Here is a 25,886-nt window from a genome sequence, read left to right on the forward strand (position 1 = left end):
CCACTGACTCACATTTACTTGTCACTTAACTGGACTTGATGATGCTTTAGCCTCTTACATGGGTGACTTTCTATTTTTAATGTAAGAGCACTCGTGCCACCCTCTAGCACCTTTAAGAAATGAGAAAAAAAATACAAGGGTAACAAGAGATCTTATCCTTTCATTCCTAAGTCCCCCAACCAAGTGCAAGATAAACGAATTTAGGTAAATTTAAGTTTTATCTAGAAGAGTCATGACCACTGGTTTAGTTCCTCTCCAAAGGTTTAAATACACATCAGTCTATATGAACACACTTAGAATGTTTTTCATGTTGTAGCTAGAATGGTTTAGCTGTTTTTGAAAGAGAAAATCAGAGGGAACTCCAGTTGTGTCCAGGATGACACACTTTATTACAATTTGATTATCAAAGAATTCCAACACCTGCAACCATCAGAGTGGCACCTTGAAACTGTTCAAGAAGTTGGCCAGATGGAAGCTAAGTCTTACACTGGTTTCATGAAAAATTAACCAAACATGGAAATCATAAAGAGAAAACTCAATTTTAATACTCTCAGTTGACATCTTAAAATTTGCCTGCAGAATTTCCTTGAGACTCCAGTTCTCATATAAGACTGCTAAATGTCTAGGCCTCCTAAGCAAGTCTTCTTCTCTGCCCAGAAGTTTTAGTAGAAGTTGGAACAACAAAGGAAGGGCAGAGGGTACTGATACAGAAAGAATGACAGCAGGAGAACAAGTGTACAGGCAGGAGCTGAGCAGGAGGCAGGAATCAGAAGGGGATTAGATGGCATAGGAGTGTGAATTAGGGGGCTGATAATAAGGAAAAGATTACAGGAAGAGTATGGAGCAAAAGAGAAAAGTCCTTAACCACCAGAACACAGGGCCTTAATAAACATAAAATATGTTCTCTGGCCATTAGGTGAACAGACACAAGACTAGTTTAAAGAATCTCCATCCTACTCAAGGCAGGACACAAAATGAGCAAGTTTTTCTACTGCTACCCATGACAGGACTATTGTGGATAGTTCAGGAGCATGCTCCATATCCAAAGAGCTCACTCACACTGTTGTTCAGTGGTAGTCTGGGTAAATCCCATGACAGAAGTCTGCTTTTTGGGTTCTTTTTTTTGTGTGTTTAGCTTCATTCACAGTGCTGTATGTTTGCTTGGTGAAATGCCACTTTAACCTGCTGTGTACCTGTTGTACAGACAGTAGAAGGCAGCTCCTGCCTGTACCACCTCAACCTCCTTTGCTGTAGAGATGGAGAGTGTTTGATGGAGGGGGCAGGTTCTGCTGAGAAAAAGCAAGAAAAGTCTCATAGCAAATAACAGAGGCTCTAGAAAACTGTTTTCTAACTCTGTTGTAAAGTTCACATGTAAGTCTGAGGAATTTGCACTATATATATTCCTTATTTTTCTCCCACACTCCAATTGAGTAATTTGTGGTGTGAGCTGCTAAGATGCTGAATGTGAGTAGGTGCATCTGAAGTCAGTGGGAGGTGGATTTTCTCTACCTGCAAAGTAGCATAAAGCATTTACCACCCTGCAAATGAGGGTCTTTGATATGGTATTTACCACTTGGGAAATTAAGGCTTAAATTTCTTCATGTAGGTAACCAGAGTGTTGATATTTTTAATTTCCTGCACACAAGACAAAATGATGCCAACCATTTCATAGTGGTGACAAGGGTAAAGTCCTTAATGGTCAGTAAGATTATAGCATTCCTGAAATGCTCTACAGGAAATTAGTTTTTTTTTAATTCAATAAAGGATAATGTTATGCAGTAAACTGTACATTAAATTACACATGGACTAAGCATGTATAAGAATATGTAATAAGCAATAAAAGAAACACAGATTTGGAAAGCTTCTGGAGCTTCCTCTCCTGCTATCCCAGGCAACTACATCACATAAGCACTTTATAAACTCATCAGGCTCTTCCTTCTGAGTGGATGGGCTTCCTGCCCTCAGCACAGGGAAACTGTCTCGTGGTCTCATTGCACTGAAAATTCCAAACCTTCCAAGTTACAGTCTAAATTCATTACTGACCATTTTCCACACATTTGTCTTCCATTTAAACAACAATTATATATCCATGCCATTTACTCTTCGAGACAACAAATCTCCTCTTAACATTTATTTTCCTCAACTAAACACAAGAAATTCTTCAAGCCCCTTCTCTGAAAAGCGCCCCAAAAGACAACATTCCTACTCAGCAACAGGATTCTTCTGGGGAAATAAGCTTATGGCTATGTGATTAAATTGATATTGCTGGGCAATCTTAGGGCATGTTAGCCCACAAGACCCAAGGCTGAAAAGCAAGGAGCACAGAGGGGATTTGAAGCCAGACACAAAGGCCACACAGCTGCTGTGCACACATACATCAGACTCTGCATCATGCATGGAGTTCAGTCTACATCCCTCACACTGCTCTGTGCACACAAACAACTGCTCAGCTCTTCCCAGCTCTTAACTTGGGTCTGTATTTCTCAATGTAGCCTCTCAGTAGGAGGGAGAGAAATGGGAACTAGATGTTAGGAGGGTAATTCTTAATATCTTCCCCATTTCTGAGGTGAATCAGCAAAGGAAGTAGTCTCAATTAAGTCAGCTGTTCTTCCTCAAATAAAACATTCACCCATGCCTTATAGGTGGAATGGTTAGTTGATAGAGACATGGTGTTATTAAAAAAGGTTTTGTTACACAATTGGTCAATTTTGGTCTTTACTTCATGTAAATGAAGATAATTAATAGGGACTAATGAAAATGAGAATATATCCTACCAACAAGGAAGAATAAATGGGCATCCTAAAACTGTAGCAAGTTACCAAGAGGTAACTTCTGGGGGAGATCCCGAGCAGTTTCTGAGTTTGATTAAATTTGAAAACGTTGTTATCTATTGTTCTATTTTTTTTTTTCGAATAAAGCAATGACAAAGAAAAGTGTCTTGTTCACAGTATAGCTCAAATTTCCACATACTCAATCCCAGTTCTAGTCCAGAGACCAAGAGCTTTATGAGTTGAGACAGTGACATCCTGAGATTGATTCAGAGAATTCATCATCCCATCTGGATGCTGAAGTTCCTCAGTATGACTATATTTGGTGATGCTGAAAACAAAGGTGAGAAATCTCATCACTTGACGCACAGACCTGGTACCGCACAGACACTGGAGAGCCTGACCTCGCCTGAGCCCTGATTCACCAGATGCACTTGCCCTGATTTTGTACGGCAAGACCAACAACACAAACCCACCGTGTCCTTACCACATCCTCTGAGGCTCGGGCAGCGTGAGTGCACACAAGCCATGCATCTGCTCAGCCAAGGTTTTGCACCTACCTATGGCCATAGGTGCCTCACCTTTATCCTTTATCCAGCCACGGGTGGGTAACTCGCTACTATTGCACGTCATAGCATGGTCTGACCTCTAGAGAATTAAGGTGAAATGAAGAGGAAGGAAAGAAGCAATTATACTGATCGCTGCTTATGGGAAATGCTGCCTGTACCCGCGTGAGGCTCCGGGAACACGTACTCGGGAACGCGAAGCCCCGCAGTGCCCGTACCAGACCCGGCCGGCCCCGGCACGGGGCGGCGGCAGCGACCGGACTTCGCCCGGCCCGCTCCGGAAGGGCCGCCCGGCCGCTCCCAGCCGTGCCGCGCCCGAGCCGCCGCAGGGCCGCCCGGGCAGGGCCGGGCTCGCCGCCCGCTCCCGCGGGAGCTCCCGCCCGCCGGCGCTGCGGGGAGCAGCGGCCCGAGGGCGCGGCCGCCCGCGGGCGGAACAACAGCCGCCGTGCAGCGGGCCCGGGCACCGCCTCGCCCCCCCGCTCCCGCCCCGCTGCCGCCACGGGCACCGCCTCGGCCGGGCCCTTCCACAGGGAGCCCCGGGCCCCGCTCCCGCCATCCCCTCCATCCTCGATCCCCCGTCCCCTTCCCGGTCCCGGGCGCCGGGCGGGGGGGGGGAAAGGCGAGGGCGGGGGGGGGGGTTGTAGCGGCGTCACCATGGCGACAGTGACGTCACCCCACCCTGGATCTCATTGGAGGAAACCCCGTGGCCCCAGCCGCAGCCCACGGGCCCAGTCGAGCTCGCGCCCTGCCCGCGCTCGCCCCCGCGGCGGCGCGCTCCTCTCCGATTGGCCGGCAGTGCGCGGGGGGGCGGGGCCGGGCGCGCAGGCCGAGCCGCTATTGGCCGCGTGGGCGCGGTCGTGCGCGCGCCAACGCCCTTCAGCGCTGGCTCGGCCGAGACGGGAGCGGCTCTTTCTCTCCGCCACAGCCCCGAGCGCGGCACCGACCGGGTGCGGCCCGGCCCCACAGCCCGGCGGACCCAGGTGAGCGCGGGGCCTCGGCCTGCGGCGGGATGGGCCCCGCTCCGCTGCCTCCTCCCGCCGCGTCCTCCATTTTGTGATCGCGGCGTGGAGAGCTCGGCGGCCCCGGGGAGCGGGAGGTGTATCCAGCGCCGCCATTTCGCACCCGCCGCCGCTTCCTCTTCCCGCCCCGTCGCCACGGGGACTCCGCCGGCCTCCCCCGCGCCCCTCGCCGTCCCACGAGACGCGGCCGCTGAGCCCGAGACCGCACCCGCCGCCGTGTGCCGGGAGCCGCCGCGCTCCCCGCCGGCAGCCCGGGGCCCCCGCCGCGCCGAGGTCCGGATCGGCGGCCGCCGGGGCAGACGGGAGGCCCGGGTCCGCCGCGCCCCGCCGTGGGGAGGAGAAGCGCCCGGGGCCCCCTCCCCGGCCTCGCGGCCCCGGCCTCGCTCGCCCCCAGGGAGGCGGGTCCTGGAGGGGTTTAACCCCTGCTGCGTTCGCCGGCGCCGAGCTCGCCTTGCTGCTTTTATTATGTATTTTTCCCGCCAGTCCCGGCATTCATGCCCGCCTGCCTCCGGCGCTCGCCCGCAGGGCTGGTAGCACACGGGGGCAGGGATTTGGGCGAGGGCCCTAGGCAGGGTGGTAACCAGGAATCATTCCGCAGTCCCTGTTAGAGGGCATATTATAATGCTCACGTAGGGCACGAAGGAAAAGCGGGGTGATGACTTTTTTCTGATGGAAAGGCAGCTATTTCCACTGCTTGGGCGGCTGGCTGCCGTCCGAGTGTGACTTCTCCGCCTGGGTTTCTAGGTCGTGGTTTCCCGAGGGGTGGACCCTTGGGACGAGTCCCCGTAGCCTTGTGTGGAAGGGCAGGGTGTTGCAGTCCGCCTCTCCAGGAGGAGCACCTGGAGATGGGGAAGGGAAGGCAGGGCTCACAGTAACTCGTTTTTTGCTGGGTTGCAGTGGGTGCTGTAGGGTCGTGTTCGGTGGTGTTTATCCTGGCATCATGGTTGCTGTCTTCTTTCTGTCAGGTTTTGAGGTGCATTCTCGTGTTGGTAGTGTGAGATCTCCAGCTTCTTCAGCTACTGCCCTGCTCTTGTCCCACTGCCAGCCACCATGGATAAGACCGAGTTGATCCAGAAAGCCAAGCTGGCTGAGCAGGCCGAGCGCTACGATGACATGGCCACCTGCATGAAGGCAGTGACGGAGCAAGGGGCCGAGCTGTCCAACGAGGAGCGCAACCTGCTCTCCGTGGCCTACAAGAACGTGGTGGGGGGGCGGCGCTCGGCCTGGAGGGTCATCTCCAGCATCGAGCAGAAGACAGACACCAGTGACAAGAAGATGCAGCTTATCAAGGACTATCGGGAGAAGGTGGAGTCTGAGCTCAGGTCCATCTGCACCACGGTGCTGGTAAGTGGGGACTTTGTTTTTTCTTATATTTTGTTAAAGGTAAAGAAATGCACTATTTAAGCGTGCTGCTGTACTGGGGAAGCATTGGGAACTCGGTTGGGGTATGTAATGCAGTTTTGTGCTGGGGTAAGTGAGGTCAGTACCATAACTTCTGCAACCCTTACGTGTGTCACCGTGATGAGGAGGATCAGCTGCACTATGCTGTTGGCCCTATATGTGTAGAGGTATTTGAGATACTCAGTTTTGGGTGTCTGTGAGGTACATTTTTGGGTGGAGTGATCCATGTGTAGTGTTTCACCACGTAGTTGCTGAGATACAGAGAATTTAGCCTCTGCTGTGGTTAGTAAACCTATTCGTAAGATAAACTGGAAATGTGCAAACCTCTTTATTGAGATCAGATAATAACTTGCTACAAACATTGAAACAATGTGTGTATTTTGTTTGCTTCCTCAGGAAGAACAGTACTCTGAAGGGGTCTTCAAGAGACATTTTGAGGAATGTATTAAATTTGACTTTACAAACTTAGACTACTTTATTGGAAGGGGAAAAGTGACATGTAGAAATTGTCTTTGTTAGATGTAAGCTGACTTCTCAGGGAATCTTTGAGATGAGTTTGCAGTAATGATGGAGCAATGTGAAGCTAAGGTGTAAAGATTGGAATGACACCCTAAGCATGCATCAGGCACAGAAGTACATTTCTGTGGAAGCAGCAGAATTCCAGATGCTATTGATAGGAAAACTGTAGTGGGAGCTCAAGAGATGTGTGTCAGCAGTGTAGAGACTGCTGGACCCACTTCTCCATGACCAGGGAATTGTATCTGCATGAAACTGCATGTGCATAATGCAGTAGTAATTCCGTGGCGGATCATCTTCAGTGGTTGATTTGCTCCTCGTAGTTACTTTTTTTTTTGGTGTCTAGTATTGCTAATGTGAGACCAGGAGGAAGCAAGTCTATAAGGAAATAGACAATTTTGAGGTAAATTTATTCCAGATTTGTTTAGGAGATGTGAATTTAAAGGTGACTAGTCTGGAAGTAACTGATTTTTCTTCTTGATTAAGTGTTCTGACTCATGTATAAGGGAATGCTTCTTTGGATTGTGCTGAAAATACCTGTATGCTTCCTTGTATGCTGCCACCTAGGTTTGTTCTTTCTTTCTAAATCAAAGTGAGTTGTCTTGAAAATAATTTTCATGTTTATTAGCTTTATGAATCATTTAATTCCTTAGCACATTCAAGAGCCCATGCCTTCCACAAGAGCAAAATTGTTTCTCCAGTTACAGGTGTATTGAAATTGTGAAACTTTCCCCTCTGTGAAAATGACGGGACTTCTGTAGGATTCCTGCTTCCTGTGACCAAAGTTTCACTAGAACTCTGTGTGATGAGTGCCAGCATTTGTGTCACTCTTCTTTCTCTACTCAGTGCCTCACTTCAGAACTAATTTCTTAGGACCTCCATATAAAGCTCACTCTTCAGACTTCTTAATCTCCCTTTGTCCTTTTACCAAATCTAGCACCTTGGAGAAGGTGATGCAAAAGATCTCATACCGGTTGTACCATTTTGGCAAGGAGCTCGTGTTTCCATGGGGAGAGGCAGTGAGCCCCTTCACACGGTGTCCCTGCTGAAGTTATTGCACCCCATCTGATGGTGGCCAGCAGGGATTCTGGTAGCTGTGCTAGCACAGCCCTGCAGTGTAGGGAGAGCAAGCTCTTCCTGTGCTGGATGATTTTTTCACTGCACTCCAGTCATTCTCTGTTCTCAGCAATGACCTGTTGGCAGCTCTCCCCTTCCGGCCCACAAGGCTGCAGGAAGTAGTGAAGACCAAAAGCCGCAGCTGAGCATGCTTTTCTGTCCTGTCCTGACCTGCTGCAAAGATGTGCCTTCCTTTGGTGGGAGGTGTTGGCCGTCTACTGCAGGCCTTCCTTTTTTTATTCTGCCTTTGAGGGTCATGTGCAGTTCTGTTCTCTCTGTTGCCTCCCTTTCCTCGCCATGTACCACTCCTGTGATCCGTGAGTCAGCATGTGAGAGGCTGGAATTCGGGAGGAGCAGGCTTTACAAAGGATGGGTTTCCTAAAGCTGAGCCACACCATGGGTTTGGCTCCTCCTTTGAATGATAATTGCTTCTGTACTAGTACTATGGTAACAGCTTGTGGCTTTTTCAGATCTCTTCAGCTGAATCTCAGAGATGCTTTTTTAATTCCAGGAAGGCAGCTAAACTGTAACAACTGCTGGCAAGTAGTATGGAAAGGTTGCTTGTCATCTGGAGTATTTGGATTTAGCAGGGGTGGGTGTGTTGGGTGGAGTGTGACTGCTGTTAGTCATACTACTAACAGTTTTTTCAAAAGGGTTTTTTTTAACTACTGATGTGGCATATTTCTAAATCTTCCATGTATAAGTACTTGTGCTAGCATTAAAAATGCTGCTAATTTTTTTATTAAAATGGCAGGAACATGGAATCTGTAATTACTTTTTTCCTGAAAAAAATGCCCCAAGCCTGTTAAGCAGGCATTGTTTCAGGTCATGGTTTGATAAAGAACTTAAATTTAATCACCACTAGAATACAAACATTCAGAATTACGTTGAGATATCTGTATATAGATATATACATAAAAATAAAGCTTTTACTGATTATTTAACTGTCATTCTTTAACTGCCTATCTTGCAAGTAGGCATGATCTGCATGCTTTTTAGCTGTTAATTTTATGACTGGTCTTTCAGATGAGAGTAGCTCTTTAATAGAGAAATGGTATGGCTGTCAAACAACTTGCATAAATGTTTTATTTGAAAGGTACACTAGGAGGTTGTGCTGAACTCCCTGTATTGATTGACTAAGTCTTTGGTAATGTAGAGAGTTAATGTTGAATCATACCTTATGACTCATAGCTAGAACTGTTCTTGAAACTTTCTTCTCCTTGGCTAAAGAAACAGGTTAGCAACTTAATTTTTTTCAAGATAAAGTTACATTATGTTGATTCATATACTCTGAGCACAAAGTTCATGTTGCTTTCTCTTGACCTGAGTGATTTCAAGACAGGTACTAGATAATGTACAAGGGGTGGATGCAGCAGCAACTTTCCTGTAATTAGTGATATGATGTAGGGAACTTTGAAGATGGAACACACAGTATAAGATCTGCTTAATTTTATGCACACTCCACTGTTCAGTGACAAGTTTTTTTTAAAAAGTTAACTTCTGAATTGGAACCTTTCTGGGAAATTAGATTAAACTGGTGGGTTTTCTGAGAGCCTTGGTCGTTTTGCACGGCTATAACTTGTGTTGCATTCAGGCTCCTTTGTTCTGTAGAGAGCAGTAATGTGAAGGCAGGAGAACAGCAGCCCTTGCCTGGGAGCACTCTCCACTTACAGCTTGAGGGGGTTTGTGCCTGTTTGTGTTCATTTTCTAGGTCCCGATGTGTTGGAGCTCTTTGTGGAGTAATAGAGATAAGATTTGGTAACTCTTTGCCCACAGTTCAAATTTTGATGAATATGCAAAGTCATTAGGGCTTGAAAACAACTGTGTCTTGATTGTTGCTTCTTCTGTCTCTAGCTGAAGTGTTAAAATGTTTTTTAAATATTCTTAGAAAATTGTGTGTAGAAAAGTTACATACCTGAGGCTTTTAAGTTGTTTCTCAACATCAGTTTTCACAGTGTCCTCTGGAAACGTTTTTACATTGTATTGTCAGGCCCGTGTTGGCTTGTTGCTCTAGAAATGAGTGATGGCATTGTGAACTGAGAAATGAAGGAGCAGTCACATTACTTGTGCTCTTGGTTCTTTTTGCCACCCTGTGGCAGTGCCTGCAATGAAGTAGTTTTGAGCTATAGGTGTGTATTGTCTGTATTTTTACTGTCTTAAGGCTGATGGGATGCTTTGATCTTCTGAGATTTTACTGGTAATTGTTGAAAGTGTGTCTTGGTGTGTTGCTCTTGCCAGCTCCCCTTTCCTTCCTTCCTCCCTCCCTCCTCCCCGAGGTTGCAATGTTGTCGCTGCTGCTTCACAGCGAATGAAAATGAGTAAAAAAAAACCTGTCCACTTCTGATTATTACCCATTTTGCAGATCTGCTTCTAAAGTTAGTCACTTAAAATGAGTAGAACAAAAATCCCCATGCTGGAAGGTAATGTTTAGAGCAGTTTGTATCAACAGCACAAGTTCAGAGATCCATTGAAAGTGAAGTTGGCATTTTCATGCAGCAGCAAATAGATTCCTCATATCAGCTAAAATATCTGATGTCTGATGATGAATAACTTTGACCATAGCCCTCTTTCTTCCCTACTGTTACTTTTGGCCTACAGAAAAGTGAAATCTTTGTGGGGTTTTTTGCACATGTAGAAATTTGTCACATTCAGTAGGTATCAGCTTCATGATGCTGTCTAAACAATTGCCAAAATTTCATATCTTGTGAATTCTTTTTCTCTGTGTTGCTATTGTCAGGGAAGAGAGTTTGTACAGAAATGTATGTGGTATAGAGGTGAAACCCATAAATAAAAGGGTACTACATACAGTCTTTTGATACAGGAAACCGTGTAGGATGCAGTTTTATTTTGAAGGTCAGGCATGCTAATCACCTAATGTTACATTTGGACTTGAGTTAGTTGTCCTAGTTGTGGTTGGGACAGGGTTGCAAGTACACTTTTAACCTCTAAAGTTAAAGGAACTACTATTCTTAAGTGACTGACTAAAGGGAAAGGCTACTTCATAAAAGTTAGGTTGGAATGTTACTTTTTGGGAAGTCCAGAATTGTGGAGTGAATGTGAATTGAATGAGTAGTTTGGAATAAATAATATTTTTTTGTGAAAAGTAATTTGTGGAGAGAGAGATGATTTGTATTAGTGCAACCTCTAGCAACCATCAACACATTTGTGGTAAGAATTGTGGAACTTAATAGTTTAATTTTTTTCAGTGTAATATGCTTGAAACTTAGATCTGAACTTGACTTATTCGTAGTTTTACCTTCTCTTACCTTCTCTGTCATCTTTCAATAGAATCTGCTGCTGGAATCCTCACTCTTGTGCAAAGGAAATTTAATCATTTCTGAAAAGGGACTGATTCTTGCAGAAACAAAGCCTAGAGTGCACTGAGGTTCTGGAACAGAGTCCAGCTGAGAATAGTTCAAGGAATTTTGTTGGAGCTGCAGCCTCCATCCCATGCAGTCATTGCTTGCTGCTCCCTCCCTTACATCTGAATTGCTGTCTAGAATTACTAAATTTCTTGGAGGACATTTATGGCTTTGGTGGCCTTGAGAAAGTAGGATGTGCTCACAAGTTGGAACTGGACAACAAAACCAAAAATTGTGTTTTTCTGCTAATGCAGTGAAGCTTTTAACAGATTTTGTAAATCACTGTCATGCTTACCTGCTAGACAGTTGTCTCACAGGCACTTCTACTACCTTGGATACCAATGTGATGAGGGGCCTTTCTGAAGAAAAACACAGAAGCCTGGATGTGAGAGACAGAGAGAGCTTGATGGGGAAAGAACACACTTGAGTTTGAAGGTTATTCCCCTTGATTTCTTTGACATTATGCCATTTGGGGTCATTTAGTACAGTATTAAAGGAGTAGATTGTGCAGTTTCTGTACAGGCACTGCAGCTTGGTATTCTGGTTTCAGCAGTGGGGGGATGCCTGATTTTCAGAGGAAGGTAGCGAAGAAAACAGCAGAGGAAGGGCTGGTAAAAGTGCATGGGTATACTTTGGTAGGTGAAGGTGCATGCTTCATTAATCAATGTTTTCATGTTTAGCTTTATGCTCTTGGCCTTTGAGACTGAGGGGCCAGGGGCTTTCTTACTGCCAATAAACTTGAAGCCAATTTTGTCACAAAGGTAAGGTAAGTAATAACTGTTCTTGAGCACAGCATTTGTGATGCTCAGTATAGCTCCACCAAGTTTATTGGACGGATATTGAAGTTCCTCCTCATCCTTTCTGCATCCCAGGAAGCTGGAACCAACAAGAGAACACTTGAGCTGTGCATACTGAGGATTTGTAAGCTTGTCAGTTGCTAACCCATCCTGTATATCTGAATATGTAACAGCGCCCAGTTTGTGTGAGCTGGGCATTTAGGAGAGGCACCAAAACAATTTGAGTGCTGAGTTTCACATCTTGTAGTCTGTGCACCCACCGAAACATCAGGTGTCAAGATCTAAGAACTGGAAGCCCTGAATTAGCTATGATTTTGCTTGTACCTGTCTCTAAATTTGGTAAGTAATCATGGGTTTGATTTAGCAGTTTCTAATACTGATAAGGGTTTATTATTTGCTCTATTGCTCTTTATTCTCTTCTTTGATTTATATGATCCATTCTCTGAAGTAGCCTGACATATGGGTAGTGTTCAGCTCTGAACACAGAAAAATTTGCATTTGCTTTAACAATAGCTTTTCTAAATACACTATATATACATACTCTTACCTGCCTGACAGCCACATCATTCCTGGACAAAACTTCTTCAGGAACTTGTTGTAGGTTGTCTCTTTTGGGGTACAACAAATTACTGGCACGCTCCCAATCACAGTCCCAATAGACTGAGTAAAATAATACATTGCTGGGTTTCCTTCAGGATAAAGTTGGATGATGCAAAAGGCTCTTCCAAGCTACACTATGCAGTGGGAAAAAAGTGCATGTGTTGTGTTGCCATTTTGAGTTTCAGTGATCCCAAGCCTCTGATCAAGAGCTCTCAAAGAGAGATGAGAACTAAAGCAAGTCAAAATTAGTAGTTTTGTGTAAGGGCAATGTACCTTAACACCACATAACTCTCATGTGCTGTTGTTCCTCTTGAGTGCTGTTAGTCTAGCTATACCTTGGCCAGTCATTTCATCTTACCTTTAGGCTTCTGTAGCTGCAGAGCAGAAAGTGTTTTTAAATTAAATTTTAGACTTTTTTGTTTGATTCCATCATATTATACAATGTCATGAATGGATGCTGAAAGAAGCTTTTAGATGGCCAGGATTCTGAAGGGAAGAATTTGGTGTCTAAAATTTGTGTTTGCTAAGAAGGGAAGAGCACTTGGAAGTATTTTGAGGAATTAGAAATATGTAAAACGCAGTCATGGAAGAATGTTAGAATCAATTTGAGATAAATATGTCAGATACCAAGAAATTTTTCCTGAAAGCTTTTGGCTGTGTTGTATGGCCATTAATTCATCAAAAATTTATAATTTTTGAAAAGAGGAATGACTTCTTTTTTAATACTCATTTTTACATTAGATGGAGGGAAACTGGAAAACTTTAGGGTCTTCCATAAAAACTTAAATAGTTCTCTGACTTTGACTGTATTGTTCATCTTGTCTGAAAAATCTGTAGAAAGGAGAACTTGTATTTCCATACATTTCTAGTTCCTAGCTTCCATAGTTCTCTGGGGACCACAGAACTTTGTAACTTGAGGAGAAGTATAAGCAGTGAGTGTAAATTCTAGATTAAATTACTCTCAACCCCAGGTGGGAGTAGTGTGGGCAGACGTGCTGCAGCTCAGGCTTTCAGTGCATTTGTTAAGTGAGATTCCAGATACTTCATTCAGGGCCAATCCTAGGTATTGGCTGCCAGTTCTTGAAACTGTATAGACAAAGACATGGAACCAAATGGAAAAGATGAATTAGGTCACCCTCTCTGTTTTCATGTCAGGTACATTTGTCTCTGCTTTCAGTAGTGCTTTGTCAGGTCATCTTAAGGCCATGCCATTACTGGAAAGGTACACACATATTTTCCTCAATACATAAACTGAAACGCTGTTAGTCTGGAGAGGTCTGTATGAAAATCACTTAATGCTCTCCCAAAAGGAGTTGATGCATAGGGCTTGAATCCTGAAGGATGAAGAACTCAGTTCTGCTGAATTACAGTGTTGAAAGTAAAGTGATCTTTCTGTTGCAGCACGGGACTCTCCCTTTCCTGTCAAGAAAACAACTGCTGAACGTTAAAAAACACCTAGGTTTCAGTGAGTCATACTGTGGACTTTGGAATGACTGATTTCACTTAAAATAGTCAAGAAGTCTTAAATACTGCTCTGCTAGACGATTAAAACAGGCAGTCATTTGTGAGTAGAAGCCTTATTGAAAGGTCTGAGCCCACACCAATCATCTGTGCTGTCAGAGACTTTGGAATATTTGATGTGTTTAAATTCACATTTAAGTTATATTAGGTGATTACGTTGGTCTGAGCTGCCTCACCAATGTTAGCTTTGCTTTTTGACTGCAATTGGGGTGGAAACCATTTCTGTCTAGGCTGCTTCTAGGTCTTTTTTTTTTTTTTCCATATTGGGTCTGAATGGACCATCAGAAATACTTGGGACAGAATAATTTTTTCAAATACTTTGCATACTGCAGCCCTGAATTCATGTAGCCTCATACACTCATGGTGTTCCTGTGAGATGCAGGCTGCTCCTCTAGATGGGACTCTGATGTTGGATCCATGTTTCAGGGTGGTGAGGTAACTTGCTAGAAGTGTTAACATGCACTCTGTGCCTTGTGTATTATTTTTAGGAACCTTGTCTCAAAATAGGTTTATTTTGAAACAGTTTCTTCACTTGCATGTGACTTTTTGGTTCTGTGGGGTTCGGCCAATTAGTGTATGATACAACATTAAGTAATCAGTTAGTTGCTGTTACCAGGTAACATCTGTGCTCCTGGAGGCTGTGCTCTTTAATAAACAAAACAACCCAAAAGCACTTAGAGCTCAGAGTAGAGAACATTCAGTGTCAGTTCAGAAAACAAAGAAACATCTAGGAAACAGCAATGGAACTCAGTCTAGTTCCTGTAAAACCTGTGAAAAATTGGTACTCTGTGGAATGGCAGCACCTCCTCTGCTGGCAGGTCTGAGAACACTTGGACAGCTGAGCACTGCTGAGCAGAAGTTCAGCTTGGTTTCTTTTTTCTTTTTCTTCTTTCTTTTTTTTCCATATAATTAAACTTTTTCATTATGCAGTGAGGAGGAATATAATTTCTTTGACTTTATAAGTATTGATATTTACTAGTTTGTTCTTCTGTCAAAAAATTACTACTGTAAGGTTTGGGTGTTTTTCTAGATGCTTTTTGTGTCATAGGAGTTCAAGCCAGGTGAAGGACATTGTTTTAAATTACTAAAACCTGTAATGCCAGTTACTTCACACAAACTGTTAGGATGTTCACTTTTAAAAATAGCCTTTAAAATTACATTCCCAGAAGATGGAGATGGTGCTGAAATAAGGTATTTTAAACATCTTGAAGTAAGATACGTGGGCTTAAGGCTCAAGAGTATTGCTGAAACAGAATGACTTGAAAAATCAAACTTTATCCAACATAGACTTCATTCAGAAAGTTTTGTGCCAGCCATTTAGAGCATCAACACACTCCTCCTTGCTGAATACCATGCAGCAGCTTAACTTATGGGACAAACTTTTTGAGAGCATTGCTGTTTCTGATGGTTACTTTTACTTAGACTTTTTTCCTTTTAGTGGAACAAAATTAATGATAAACTACTCAGTGAGGAATGCAAATGACAATGTATATCTGTCTTTTAATAGCATAGCATTAAATAACTTGCTGCTGGTGTTGTGACCCAGACATGTCATCTGTGTTGACATCTGAGTGATGGTGGCATTGTAAATGTTTTGGGTTACTTGATTTTACCACATTGAGAACTTCTGTCTGTACCTAAGCACATGCTGTCTTTAATGTCCTTTGAAAATTGGCCTCAAACTAGTTGTGATGAGTAGATAATCTCTGGAGCTGACCTGGTTCACCTTTATCCTCTGGTATTGAATGGCTAAGTGTGAAGAATATGTCCACTAGTTAGTGGTATTGGAATATATGAGGAGACTTGCACGCATGTACTTGCTACTCTTAATGAAGTCTAAGTGGCACAACTGCTGAAGGAAGCTAAAAGGTCAGTTGGGTATTCAAGATGGGTTTTTTCCAAATTCATCTTTGCTGTTGAGATTTTTTATTGCTGGATATGTGGGAAGAGAGAACAGTACAGACCAGATAGCAGTGGTATTTTTCTGCCACTTGACCCTACCCTGTATTTAAACTGTATAGAAAGTATTTAGTGTACACTCTGGCTGAATCTAATGTCTCAATCAGTCTTGCCTTTAAAATAGGCTTAGGTGGGGAGAAAGTGGGACTTGTGTTATGATGTCAGCTTTTTCAAGGAGGTGTTGCCCTGAAAAGAGGAAACGGGAAGCATTTGTGGAGTGGGACTGGAACATGAATTGCAGGGGACATTCAGTTCAGACATACAATTGCCAGTGCTTTGTAAGGAGAGGTTGGCTGGATGCACACACCACAAATAATTATTAAGGAGCTCTGTCTTCAGGGAGGTGCTTTGTCTGTGTCAGACATACCCTCAGGTAAAGGTATGCCTGACATTCCTTCAGAGCTTGCTTTTCATAAAGCTGAAAAAATGGGGAAGTGATGAGAGCAGATAGACTTAGTGTTTCTGGCTCAGGTGAATTGCAGTGGTCAGTGAGTACCACACACTCAACCCTTGAGCCTTCTTAAACAGAAGGGAAGAGGGACTGAGAGGGTACTTACCTAGTTGGGAAAGAGCAAGAGTACAGTGGAGAAGGCTCCAAAAAGGCAATTGAAATGTAAGTTTCATTTGCATGTAGAGGAATATGTTTGCCAATGGAGAGAAAAAGAAAAAAACCACAGCTTTTAGGGGAAGAAGTATCCAGCTGCCAGGCTCCCAGCCTGCTCCCCATGGTTCTTCAGGCAGCTGCGGACCTCTTCCAGGGAGCATCAGCCCTTTGTTGCTGGCATCTCTATAGCAGATAAATAAACCTTCCTTTCATGGGAGGGGAAGAGAATATCATATGTGAGAATATGATGCAGTTAGGATGACAAGAGTATTTGCACACTGTGAAGGTGGAAGTAAACTGAGGTGGATGAGCAAGACTTAGGAGAAGAGGAGTGGGAAATCTTGTCACGCTCTAGGAGGACCAGCACGCCACTTGAACAAAATATGGCAGTGTGGGGGAGGCAGCAGCTACCAACCACAGCCTGTCACACTGCAAACCCATTGTAATGCAGCTGCAGTGGGACACAAAGGGTCTGCTCTGAGGAGAGAGCTTTGATTCCTGCATCTTCATACTGCTCCTGCTTCTGAGAGGCACCCCCATCAGGGCAGATCAGCAGCCTGGGCATTGTGTGGCTTTCATGCAGCTTCTGAGGCATGTTTTGTGGTGCAGAGCACATCATTGCTGGTTTTTCAAGGCTTGCTTTAGAAGGTGATGGGAAGAGCTGCAATTCTTAAGTGGTGGTGGCAGCTGTATTTTAATACATGGAAGGGATGGGCACATTGACTGTGTGTGAGCATGGATGGTAGTCTGTTGTAGTCTGATGGTAGTCTGATGCCTTACTTCATCCTAGAATCATGCCTCTGGCAGTGCTTGTCTCTGCCTGGGTAAAATCACAAAAATTTTGATGCTTTCTGTGGTCTGCTTCATTGCTTTGCCTGCCTGTAGCCATTTTACTTAATATCAGCTGATGTTGAAAATAAGGATTCTTGGCTAATTTCTCTCTGCTGGAAAGGTAAAAAATGTCCAGGTGAGGAAAGATGAGAGAAGAGATGCAGGAAATCGTGAGTTTTCCTGCTATTACTAACTCACAGCAGTGTAAAGCAAATAACTTGGCTTACTGTGCTGTGTGCTCTCACTACTCCACCAACATTTTGTCTCTGAGAGGGAGGGTAAGATGCCTTCCTAGAAGTTATGATAATCCTGAGATGAATGGCTCATGAAGTACAGCAAATAAATTATTGATTTGAAAGATTAACATCTGACCTGAAAAATAATCAGCTTCACTCAAAGTCTGTTTGGATTCTGTTCTATCCTACGTGATTCAGAAATGAGATCTTGTTCCATTTAAGGCTATTAAAAAAACAAAACTGAGTATGTATAAAGTCCAGAATGTTCCACCCCAGCTGAAGGAAAAGGCACAGGTCTGTTCCCCACTTGTGTTATGGAAGGATTTGGAGGCCCTCAAGATGAACTGGGAGTGAGAGCTGCTGGGCGTCTGAGCTTTTCTGCCTGAGAAGTGCCTGGGAAATAACCCACTCTTTGCTGTCTGACAAACTGCAGCTCATTCTCTGCATCACTTTTTTCTCTAAGTTTCTCTGAAGTTTGGACAGAGCCACTGGTTATCAGATGTGCCTAACGAAGGCAGCATTTTAGGGATGCACTGGCACACAGGCCACAGTGCTGCTTGCTTGTGGAGGGCTGGCACAGCAAAATCCTTTCATATTCCCAGAAAAAATGGGCCTGCTCCATCTGGGGGGAGGCAAAAGTGGCCACTGATGCCCTAGGGAGTGTAGCTTTCAAATTTGGCTTAAATTGGCCACACTAAAGCTTTCCTGTAAGCATTCTTTAGTGTGCACTAGATTCCAGGGGTTAAGTATTTTTCAGCCATAACCAAGCCAGATCAGCTCTAGAGCTAGAGCTGCCTCTTCTACAAAAAGAGAAAATTTTGTAATAAAATGGGTAATACTTTTTGTGTGCTAAGTATACAGGAAATTTCTGTGTTTTGGAAAGCATAAAAGAATGCCTGATTGTTCCTTGTTGATGTAGTTGTAACATCTTGAAAGTTGTATTTCAGTATTTGAAAGATGAAACAAAGATACAGTTTTGCAAAATTCCTTATTTAAAATGCTATATAGTATCTTCACTGCTTGTCTGGTCAGTGCTCCTTAGACTGTGGCACAGCTCATCTGAGCACATGGATAGGTCACATCTCTGCTACTCAATGCAGTCCCAACCATAGGATGGCTTTTGGAGGCTGGTGGTTACTCTTCAAACATCGTGGATTTAAGGAACCTTTCTAAACCACAGGTGTATTATGTGTCACATGTCATCATCACGTTAGACTTGACATTACCACGTTGTTGTCTCAGACTGAAACTGATTTGTGTAGTGTTGCACTTCTATGGCTGACCTGGACATTGTCATAGGAGAAAAGCAGTAGGAAAACATTGAACCAAAATGTGAAGTTCTTTTCTTTCCAGAAATTTGTCAAGTGGGAATAACTCATTCTAGTATGGAATGATTCATGCACAATAACAGTATTAATACGATGTTGTATTACTCAGCTACCTACTACATTTTAACTCTTGTTTTGAAACAGACCTAAGGTTTTGCTGCTTTTTCCATAACACCAGTGAGCTGCACTGTTCTATATGTTTGCTCAAGCCCCTGCATACTTGGCTGTGTTAAACTGTTACACAGATTCCTCACTTATGCCTTTGCCAAATAGCCAGTGTCTAGGCTTTGGCAGTGGTTTTATAGCCTTACAGAAACTCCTGAAAGCATCTGTCATTGATTTGGTAGGTGCGAGGGTGTGTCAGGCTTGGTGTCATCTTACCTTCTGCTGCCTTCCCTAGAGTGGTATCAAGGGCAGGTATGACTCTGTTCTTGCCTTACTGCCTTGGTGGGGATCTCTGAGGCAGCCTGTCTGGGCACTGCAGTGTTACATCCACGGGACACATACAGTTTGGCTGCAGAAATGCTTTTTTAACCCAATTGGAACTGCCCTACTACAAGTGTCAGTTGAAAATAGTTGCCAAAACATCAAATGGACTTGGATTGAGTAAACACTTTGAACAGGACTGCTCTGCTTCTATTGATCATTAAAGGAGGTAATAATGGCATGGTGGAGTGCATAGGGAGTATGTTTGTGTCTAAAATTAGCTTGTTTTGATTATAGTGCTCTAGTAGTCAGTTGAAGTGAGAAGGATTTTTGTGCAGAAAGCTAACAGTTCCTTGAATATTTCCTTTGTAGCTGCTTCATGTATTTGGATCCATGGTCCTAACATGTAACAAAAATACATGTAACAAAAATCTTAACTAGCAGCTGCAAGCCTTGTGGAAACGTTCTGCTCCTTTTTTGACCTGTTTACTTTCCAAATAAGTAAATGCAGATCTTTATCACTTACATTCCTACTGTGAAGTTTCTCTGAGTACTGCAGGGTTTCCTTGAGTGCATCTGAACTCACTTGCATCTTTTGTCAACTCTGGAGAGCATGGGTGGTTGTAGTAATGAGTTGGGTAAAATCTCTGGAGTTCAGGGGCAAGGTCAGCCAGAAGCTGCTCTGCTGCTTGTCAGTTCTCTGAGCTACCCTGTTCTCTAGGGGAAAGTCCTGTACCTCTTCTCTCCTTTCTTCACCTCTGTCTTAGGATGACTTGCAGCCTTGGAGAGAGACTTACCTTCTCTTGCTGGAGGCTTGCAAACCTTTCCTTGTCCTTCTGGTATCAGGTAGGGGAGCTGTGGACAAGGGGAGTGATGTTTGCAGCAGCTCAGGGTGTGCTGGAGAACGCTGTGTAGCTCTTTCCATTCTGGGAATAGCAAGGTGGATATGAGGATGCCTCCCTGCTGCGCTGCAGGCAGGTGTTCCTTTAGAGCCTTGTGAAGAGCTGGTGCAGTTTGGTGAGGTTGGCTGCTGACTGAATGGGTTTGAATCCTTGACTCCATGTGGTAGGTGGGCTGGAGATTCCTTATCACAAGTCTAATGAACAGAATTGATAAAAAAAAAGTAGCTTTGAAACTTTGTGTCGTGTTTTGCTTTTCCAGTAAAAGCTTACTCATTTCAACGTTTTTGAAATGAGAAGTGTATATCCTGAAACTAAACTTGGTCCTGAAACTACATCAGTAAACCTTTCCTTGTTACTTGCAGTGTGATAGGCCAGTTGGCTGTTCATCTTTAAGGCTGTGTGTCAACTCAGTTTGTTGGAATAAGTGTGCATCTATTCTAGTTCTAAATGTGCCTTAGAACTCCATTTACCCTTGTAAATGTTTGAGTCCATCCGAACTGGATGAACTCGAATCTGGGGGAGAAGTAGATTGAACTTAGTTGCAGTGGTGTTTGCAATGTGTCAATGTGTGTTTTGTTGTTGTTTCAGGAGCTCTTGGACAAATATTTAATAGCTAATGCAACTAATCCAGAGAGCAAGGTATTCTACCTGAAGATGAAGGGAGACTACTTCCGATACCTTGCTGAGGTTGCCTGTGGTGATGACAGAAAACGTAAGTACCTTGGGTCTTTCCCAGCTCTGCTCCGTGGGTGAGGGGCCAGGAAATGAAATACACAGACTCCAAATTCACATGAGTCAGCTGTGTTTCAGTCAGAAATCTCGTTTTCATACAGACTGAGAGCAAAATCTGACTAGACCTTAAGTATGCCAGGGAATTTTAGCTGATGTTCTGTCATCTACCCTAAATTCCTGAAGAGTTGTTTCATAATGCCTACTCAAATCTTTTGGAAAACAATGTAGGTGAATGTATGATAATATATTTAATGTTGCTTGTTTGTAGTTCTTTACTAAAATAAAGTTGGCTCGGGAGAGTAAACAAATCTCTGTAACATTTTGTGCTCCATGGTAGAGTCCTGTTGGTCTTCAAATTTTAACGATTTCATTGTGAAGCAGACTTCATTGTAGTCACCTATGTTTATAAAGAACCCACAAAATTACTAGGCTGATACTCTAGCAAGTGTGAGCTGTACTCTAAAATGATTGATTTTCATGAGAATTTTAGTTTGCCCTTTTGGATTCAGCAGGAAAAGCCTGGAAACTGCCACTTGATACTGGGCATCTTGAGACTGTAGACCTTTCCTAGGAATTAGAACAGGTGCATGGGTAGTTTTAAGTACCTTGGGAACCTCTTCTGGGGAAGATTTTAACTCTGTATTGAGCAGATGTATTGAATTAATTATTAAAACTGTCTTGCAAGATGCTCAGATAGTGTTGTGATGTTAAAAACTCTTGGTATGGCATAAGCTAGTGATCTGTCTCTGCATAACAGACCAAAATTAGTTGTGCAGTAATGCTGTGACACCAGGGAGAGGGATTGCTGGAACCCCTGGATGCTGTGGTGTCCCCTGGGGTTGGGTGTGGCAGGATCTGTCCTTGTTGGCTGCCTGAAACCGATGGCAGTGCATGTGAGAGGCTGGGGCTGGTTGTCCCTTCAGTAAAGGCTTTGTTAGTCTGCCTCTGTTGTAGGAGCATTCACATTGAAAGATGAAAATATACAGAATGGAGTAAAAGTCTTTGCATTAATGTGTTGCATTCAGAAATTCTTAACCCTTAATTTGATTCAAGTGTCAGCAGCAAATCCATGGGTAGCAGAGAAAACTTGCCTTTGGCTTTCCCAAGGATCATCTGATTTATACTTTGTCTCAAGCAACAGCTACAAATCTGGGCTTGTCCAAGCACAGAAATACCAGCTCCTGCTTGCTAAAATGTCTGCAGTTAAAAGCCACACATGCTGATAGGGGATACAGTGCAGGAGAGGCTGGTTGATACAGCCTTGTTAGCAGATCCTGCTGGGGTTTAGCTCTGAAGTTACAGTTTCTGTGTCACCATGCGGACTTTCCTGCTTAACTTCTTACAGACTTCAAGACTTTAAGCTTTTCTGATGTTCCACCTCAAAAACATCTGCTTATTTTCTCACTTCAAATATATTTTATGTGCTTACAAGCTAATTTATCTCCTGGATTTGCTAGCCTTTTGCCTTCTTTCACCTGTTCTCAACATATGGATAGTCCTTTGGTACTCATTACTGTGTAAATACTGTCTGTCTTGACTCTTTTCAATACTTATTATATTTTACTTACCAAGTTCTTTTACCAGCATTTGCTGGAGCAGTACCAGTACTAGCTAGCTCCCTCACAGAGTATTTTGAGCTCTGGCAATGACCTTTCTTTTTCTCCATTCTGCAGCATGTTTAGGGCAGCTGTTGGCCCTTTGGTTGTCTATCAGAAGTGAATCTGGAATAGATTATAGGTAGCACTCCTGAAGTACTCTCTGACCTGATAACCTCTTTTCTCTGTGGTGTTTGTCCCAGTTATTCTGGGCACAACATTGAGGCTTTTAATCTTGACCTGTCTACACGCAGATTTTGGAGGCAAACCTTCAGTTTTTCAGGAAAATGCTGCACATGCCTTCCAAACTTCCTCAAGGAATTGGGCCTTCTTTACTCTGCACACATAACTCACATGAACATGTCCATCCTGAGAAAGGAATGAAGTACGAGTTCTGTAGAAAAAGTAATGAACAAATATTTCCCCCCTCCCCACCCCCAAAGTATCAAAGGCCACTGAAGACTGAAGTAGTCTTGGATGCTTGTGTTTACTAAGTTCTGTGTATTTAGTGCGTTTATTCTCTTGAATACCTTTGCTCTGTAGTAGCTCAGTTTGCTCCTTGTGCTTTGTCAGTGTGGCAGCTGTACTTAACATGGGTGTACAATCGTTACTTTGATTAAAGTAAGTCCACTGTTTTCCTAAGAACAGGCTTATATACAGTCTCCTACAAAGGGAGTGATCTAGGTAGGAATATCTATAAAAAAATTTAAGCAAACCCAAAACCACTTTGTTTGTCATTCTTTTACAGAAACAATAGAAAACTCACAGGGAGCTTATCAGGAGGCATTTGATATCAGCAAGAAGGAGATGCAGCCAACACATCCAATTCGCTTGGGTCTAGCTCTTAACTTCTCTGTATTTTATTATGAGATTCTCAACAATCCTGAGCTTGCCTGCACACTGGCAAAGACGGTCAGTAACTTTTTTTTTTTTCCCAGTTTGCCTGCAGGGAAAGTAGAAGAGAGTTTATGCTTAAAACTATGAATTTTAAAGTTTCTGGTTTCCTAGCTCATATTGTTAGTGGGATTGAAGGGGTACAAGCAGGCTGTATTTACAATGTGACTTAAATTTTCAGCAGCATGGGAAGCTTTTATTATGTCCTTAGTATGGTTTTGTTTCAAGTAGAGCAGGTCATTTAACATCTGATGTTGCTTTTTTTTTAAGCTACCTTTTCTGATAGGTTTAGCTTCTGTTTAATGATCAGTTAATAGAAAGGCTAAAGATGATTTAATTATTGCAGGCGTTTGATGAGGCAATTGCAGAACTTGATACACTGAACGAAGACTCATACAAAGACAGTACTCTCATCATGCAGTTGCTTAGAGACAACCTAACAGTAAGTTGCTTTTTTATGTATTATCTAGTTCTTCAGGTGTTTACTTAGACTGAATTTGATATGGAAAAAAAATCTTTACTTTCCTCTCACACACAGCACAGCACTGACTTGGGCTGTTTGCCTATGATACCTTTTCATAACTTAGTTTGAATGTTGTATAAGTTGATGTCCGACTCCATGCTGTGTAATCTGGAATAGCAGCCTGGATAGCTCACATTCTTCCTGGTGTGATGGCCTTTATGGTAGAGGGGAGAAGGGGCATTTAGCCCAACCTAATATATTAAGATAGGACAAGGAATTAAAAAAAGATCATCTGTGACCTATCAGGGAATTTTACTCAAACTTTTTTGATGACTACCTCAAAACAAAGTTTCTCCTGGTGTACATCCAGTGTAGCTTGCTTTACCTTGTTGTCCTGATTTTCATTCAAAAGCTCTGAAATTTCAGTGTACTAAGAATAAAATCAGTTTGTTTGAGTATGTTATTAGAACGATGAACCATTTAAGAAATTGCTTTATGGAACAACTAAATTGTATTAATATATGCAACTATGGCAGTTTTTCAGGGAATATCCTCTCTGAATAATTACTGTGTTTAAAATTATGACAACATTTATTATTTTGCAGTAGTCCTTCAGTAGAAGTGTCTGTTAGCAGAGTGAGGTGCTTAGTTTCGATAACCAGAGTGGCAATCTACGCTTGCAGGATTCAGCCTGCTGTGTTTGAAATGGAAGTTGCCCTTGGAGCTGCTGTTGAGGCTGTTGAATGGCCTGGGATCCATGGCACAGCTCACTGTTAGGCACAAGAGCTGGAGCCATTGAGAACAGGTCTGCTGTGCCTGAGGGGAAAAGCTCCTTGTGCCCTGTGCATGAGGAGCTCTGTCCAGTTACCTCTGTCCCAGCAAGTGCTGGCAGCCGGGGCTGTGCAGTGCACTGGTACTCTGTGGGCATCCTTAAATCTAATTCATTATCTTTTCCTTACACTCAGTAGTTGTCTCTTTTTGGAATTCAAGCTGCACTTCTGAAAGCTGACACTGTTCTTCTTTTCTTTCTAGTTATGGACATCAGACAGTGCAGGAGAAGAATGTGATGCTGCAGAAGGTGCAGAAAACTAAACTGCGCGTGGGGCGTCATTCTCCCTTTCCTTCTCAAAAAACCTTTTTACACGTCTCCATTCCTTATAGCTCCACTTGGATTTCCTATAGCAAAGAAAACCCATCCATGTGTATGGAAATCAATTTATAGTCTTTTCACACTGCAGCTTTGGGAAAACTCCATTCCTTGATTTGTGTTTGTCCTGGCCTTCCTGGTGTGCGGTTACTGCTGTAGAAAAGTATTAATAGCTTCATTTCATATAAACATGAGTAACTTCCAAACACTTATGTAGCGGACTAAAGTGTACCTGGTATTTGAAAACAAATCTGAACCAGTTCCTGCCAGTTGACTGTGTTTTGTATTACAGTAAGATATGAAAATGTAGTTAATTGCAACTAAAGAGTGTTCCACATAGCATTTAATTCTCCACATTCCCTTCTTATTCTGCAGGGTTTCCTTTCCATAATTGACTTTCACATGCTACTGTGTATCTGTTTCAGTAGGAATATGGAAGTTTTGGGCCAGATCAAGTTGAGCATTTAAAGTTTGGAAAACCACAAATTGAGTTGCTTCCCGTATCATGTAATACAGAAGCTTGTGTGTTCAAAAACAGGGGCTTCTCTTATTCTTCAGTTGCTGCTGTTTCAGTTGATATCCCTTCCCAATAAAAGTTCACTTACACTCCTGCCTTTGTAGTTCTGGTATTCACTTTACTATGTATTAGAAGCAGCATGTTACTGCTGGAGTACAGGCAGTGCTTTTTGGCAGACTAAAGTGCATGTCATTTCTTAATACACTGGAATGGGAAAACCAATTGAAGTTCACATGTCCAAGTATAAAATTTAGTACTTTTCCATGCAGGTTTGTGCACATGTGAGAAGGTGTCAAGTTTGTCCAGTGATTGTTAGAGAGTTTGGACCACTATTGTGTGTTGCTAATCATTGATTGTAGTCCCAAAAAAGCCTTGTGAAAATGTTATGCCCTCTGTAACAGCAAAGTAACATTAAATAAAATTACATTTTATAAACCACCTACTGTTGACTTGTAACAATTCCATATAATAACCTAAGGGCTGAACTTAAAAAGTAAGTATCTTGTGCTGGAAATGTCTTTCTCAAATTTATTGCATACTTCTTAAAAGTCTGCTTTTAAAGAAACTTGTTTTAAAAAAATACCCT

General features: G+C 43.1%; 1 protein-coding gene across 1 annotated transcript; it reads left to right on the forward strand.

The window, feature by feature from the left end:
* The first annotated feature begins 4,196 nt into the window (after positions 1–4,196).
* On the forward strand, positions 4,197–25,738 carry YWHAQ (tyrosine 3-monooxygenase/tryptophan 5-monooxygenase activation protein theta). Its single transcript, XM_054279901.1, has 6 exons — positions 4,197–4,314; positions 5,319–5,697; positions 20,541–20,664; positions 23,028–23,191; positions 23,520–23,615; positions 24,669–25,738. The coding sequence occupies exons 2-6, from the start codon at positions 5,404–5,406 to the stop codon at positions 24,726–24,728; spliced, it is 738 nt and encodes a 245-aa protein (XP_054135876.1). The 5' UTR covers positions 4,197–4,314; positions 5,319–5,403; the 3' UTR covers positions 24,729–25,738.
* Positions 25,739–25,886: the final 148 nt, after the last annotated feature.

This window comes from Melozone crissalis, unplaced genomic scaffold (assembly GCF_028551555.1).
Source record: "Melozone crissalis strain CALT ecotype California unplaced genomic scaffold, PUWL_Pcris_2 ptg000027l_1, whole genome shotgun sequence".
In the NCBI taxonomy this organism is placed as follows: Eukaryota; Metazoa; Chordata; class Aves; order Passeriformes; family Passerellidae; genus Melozone; species Melozone crissalis.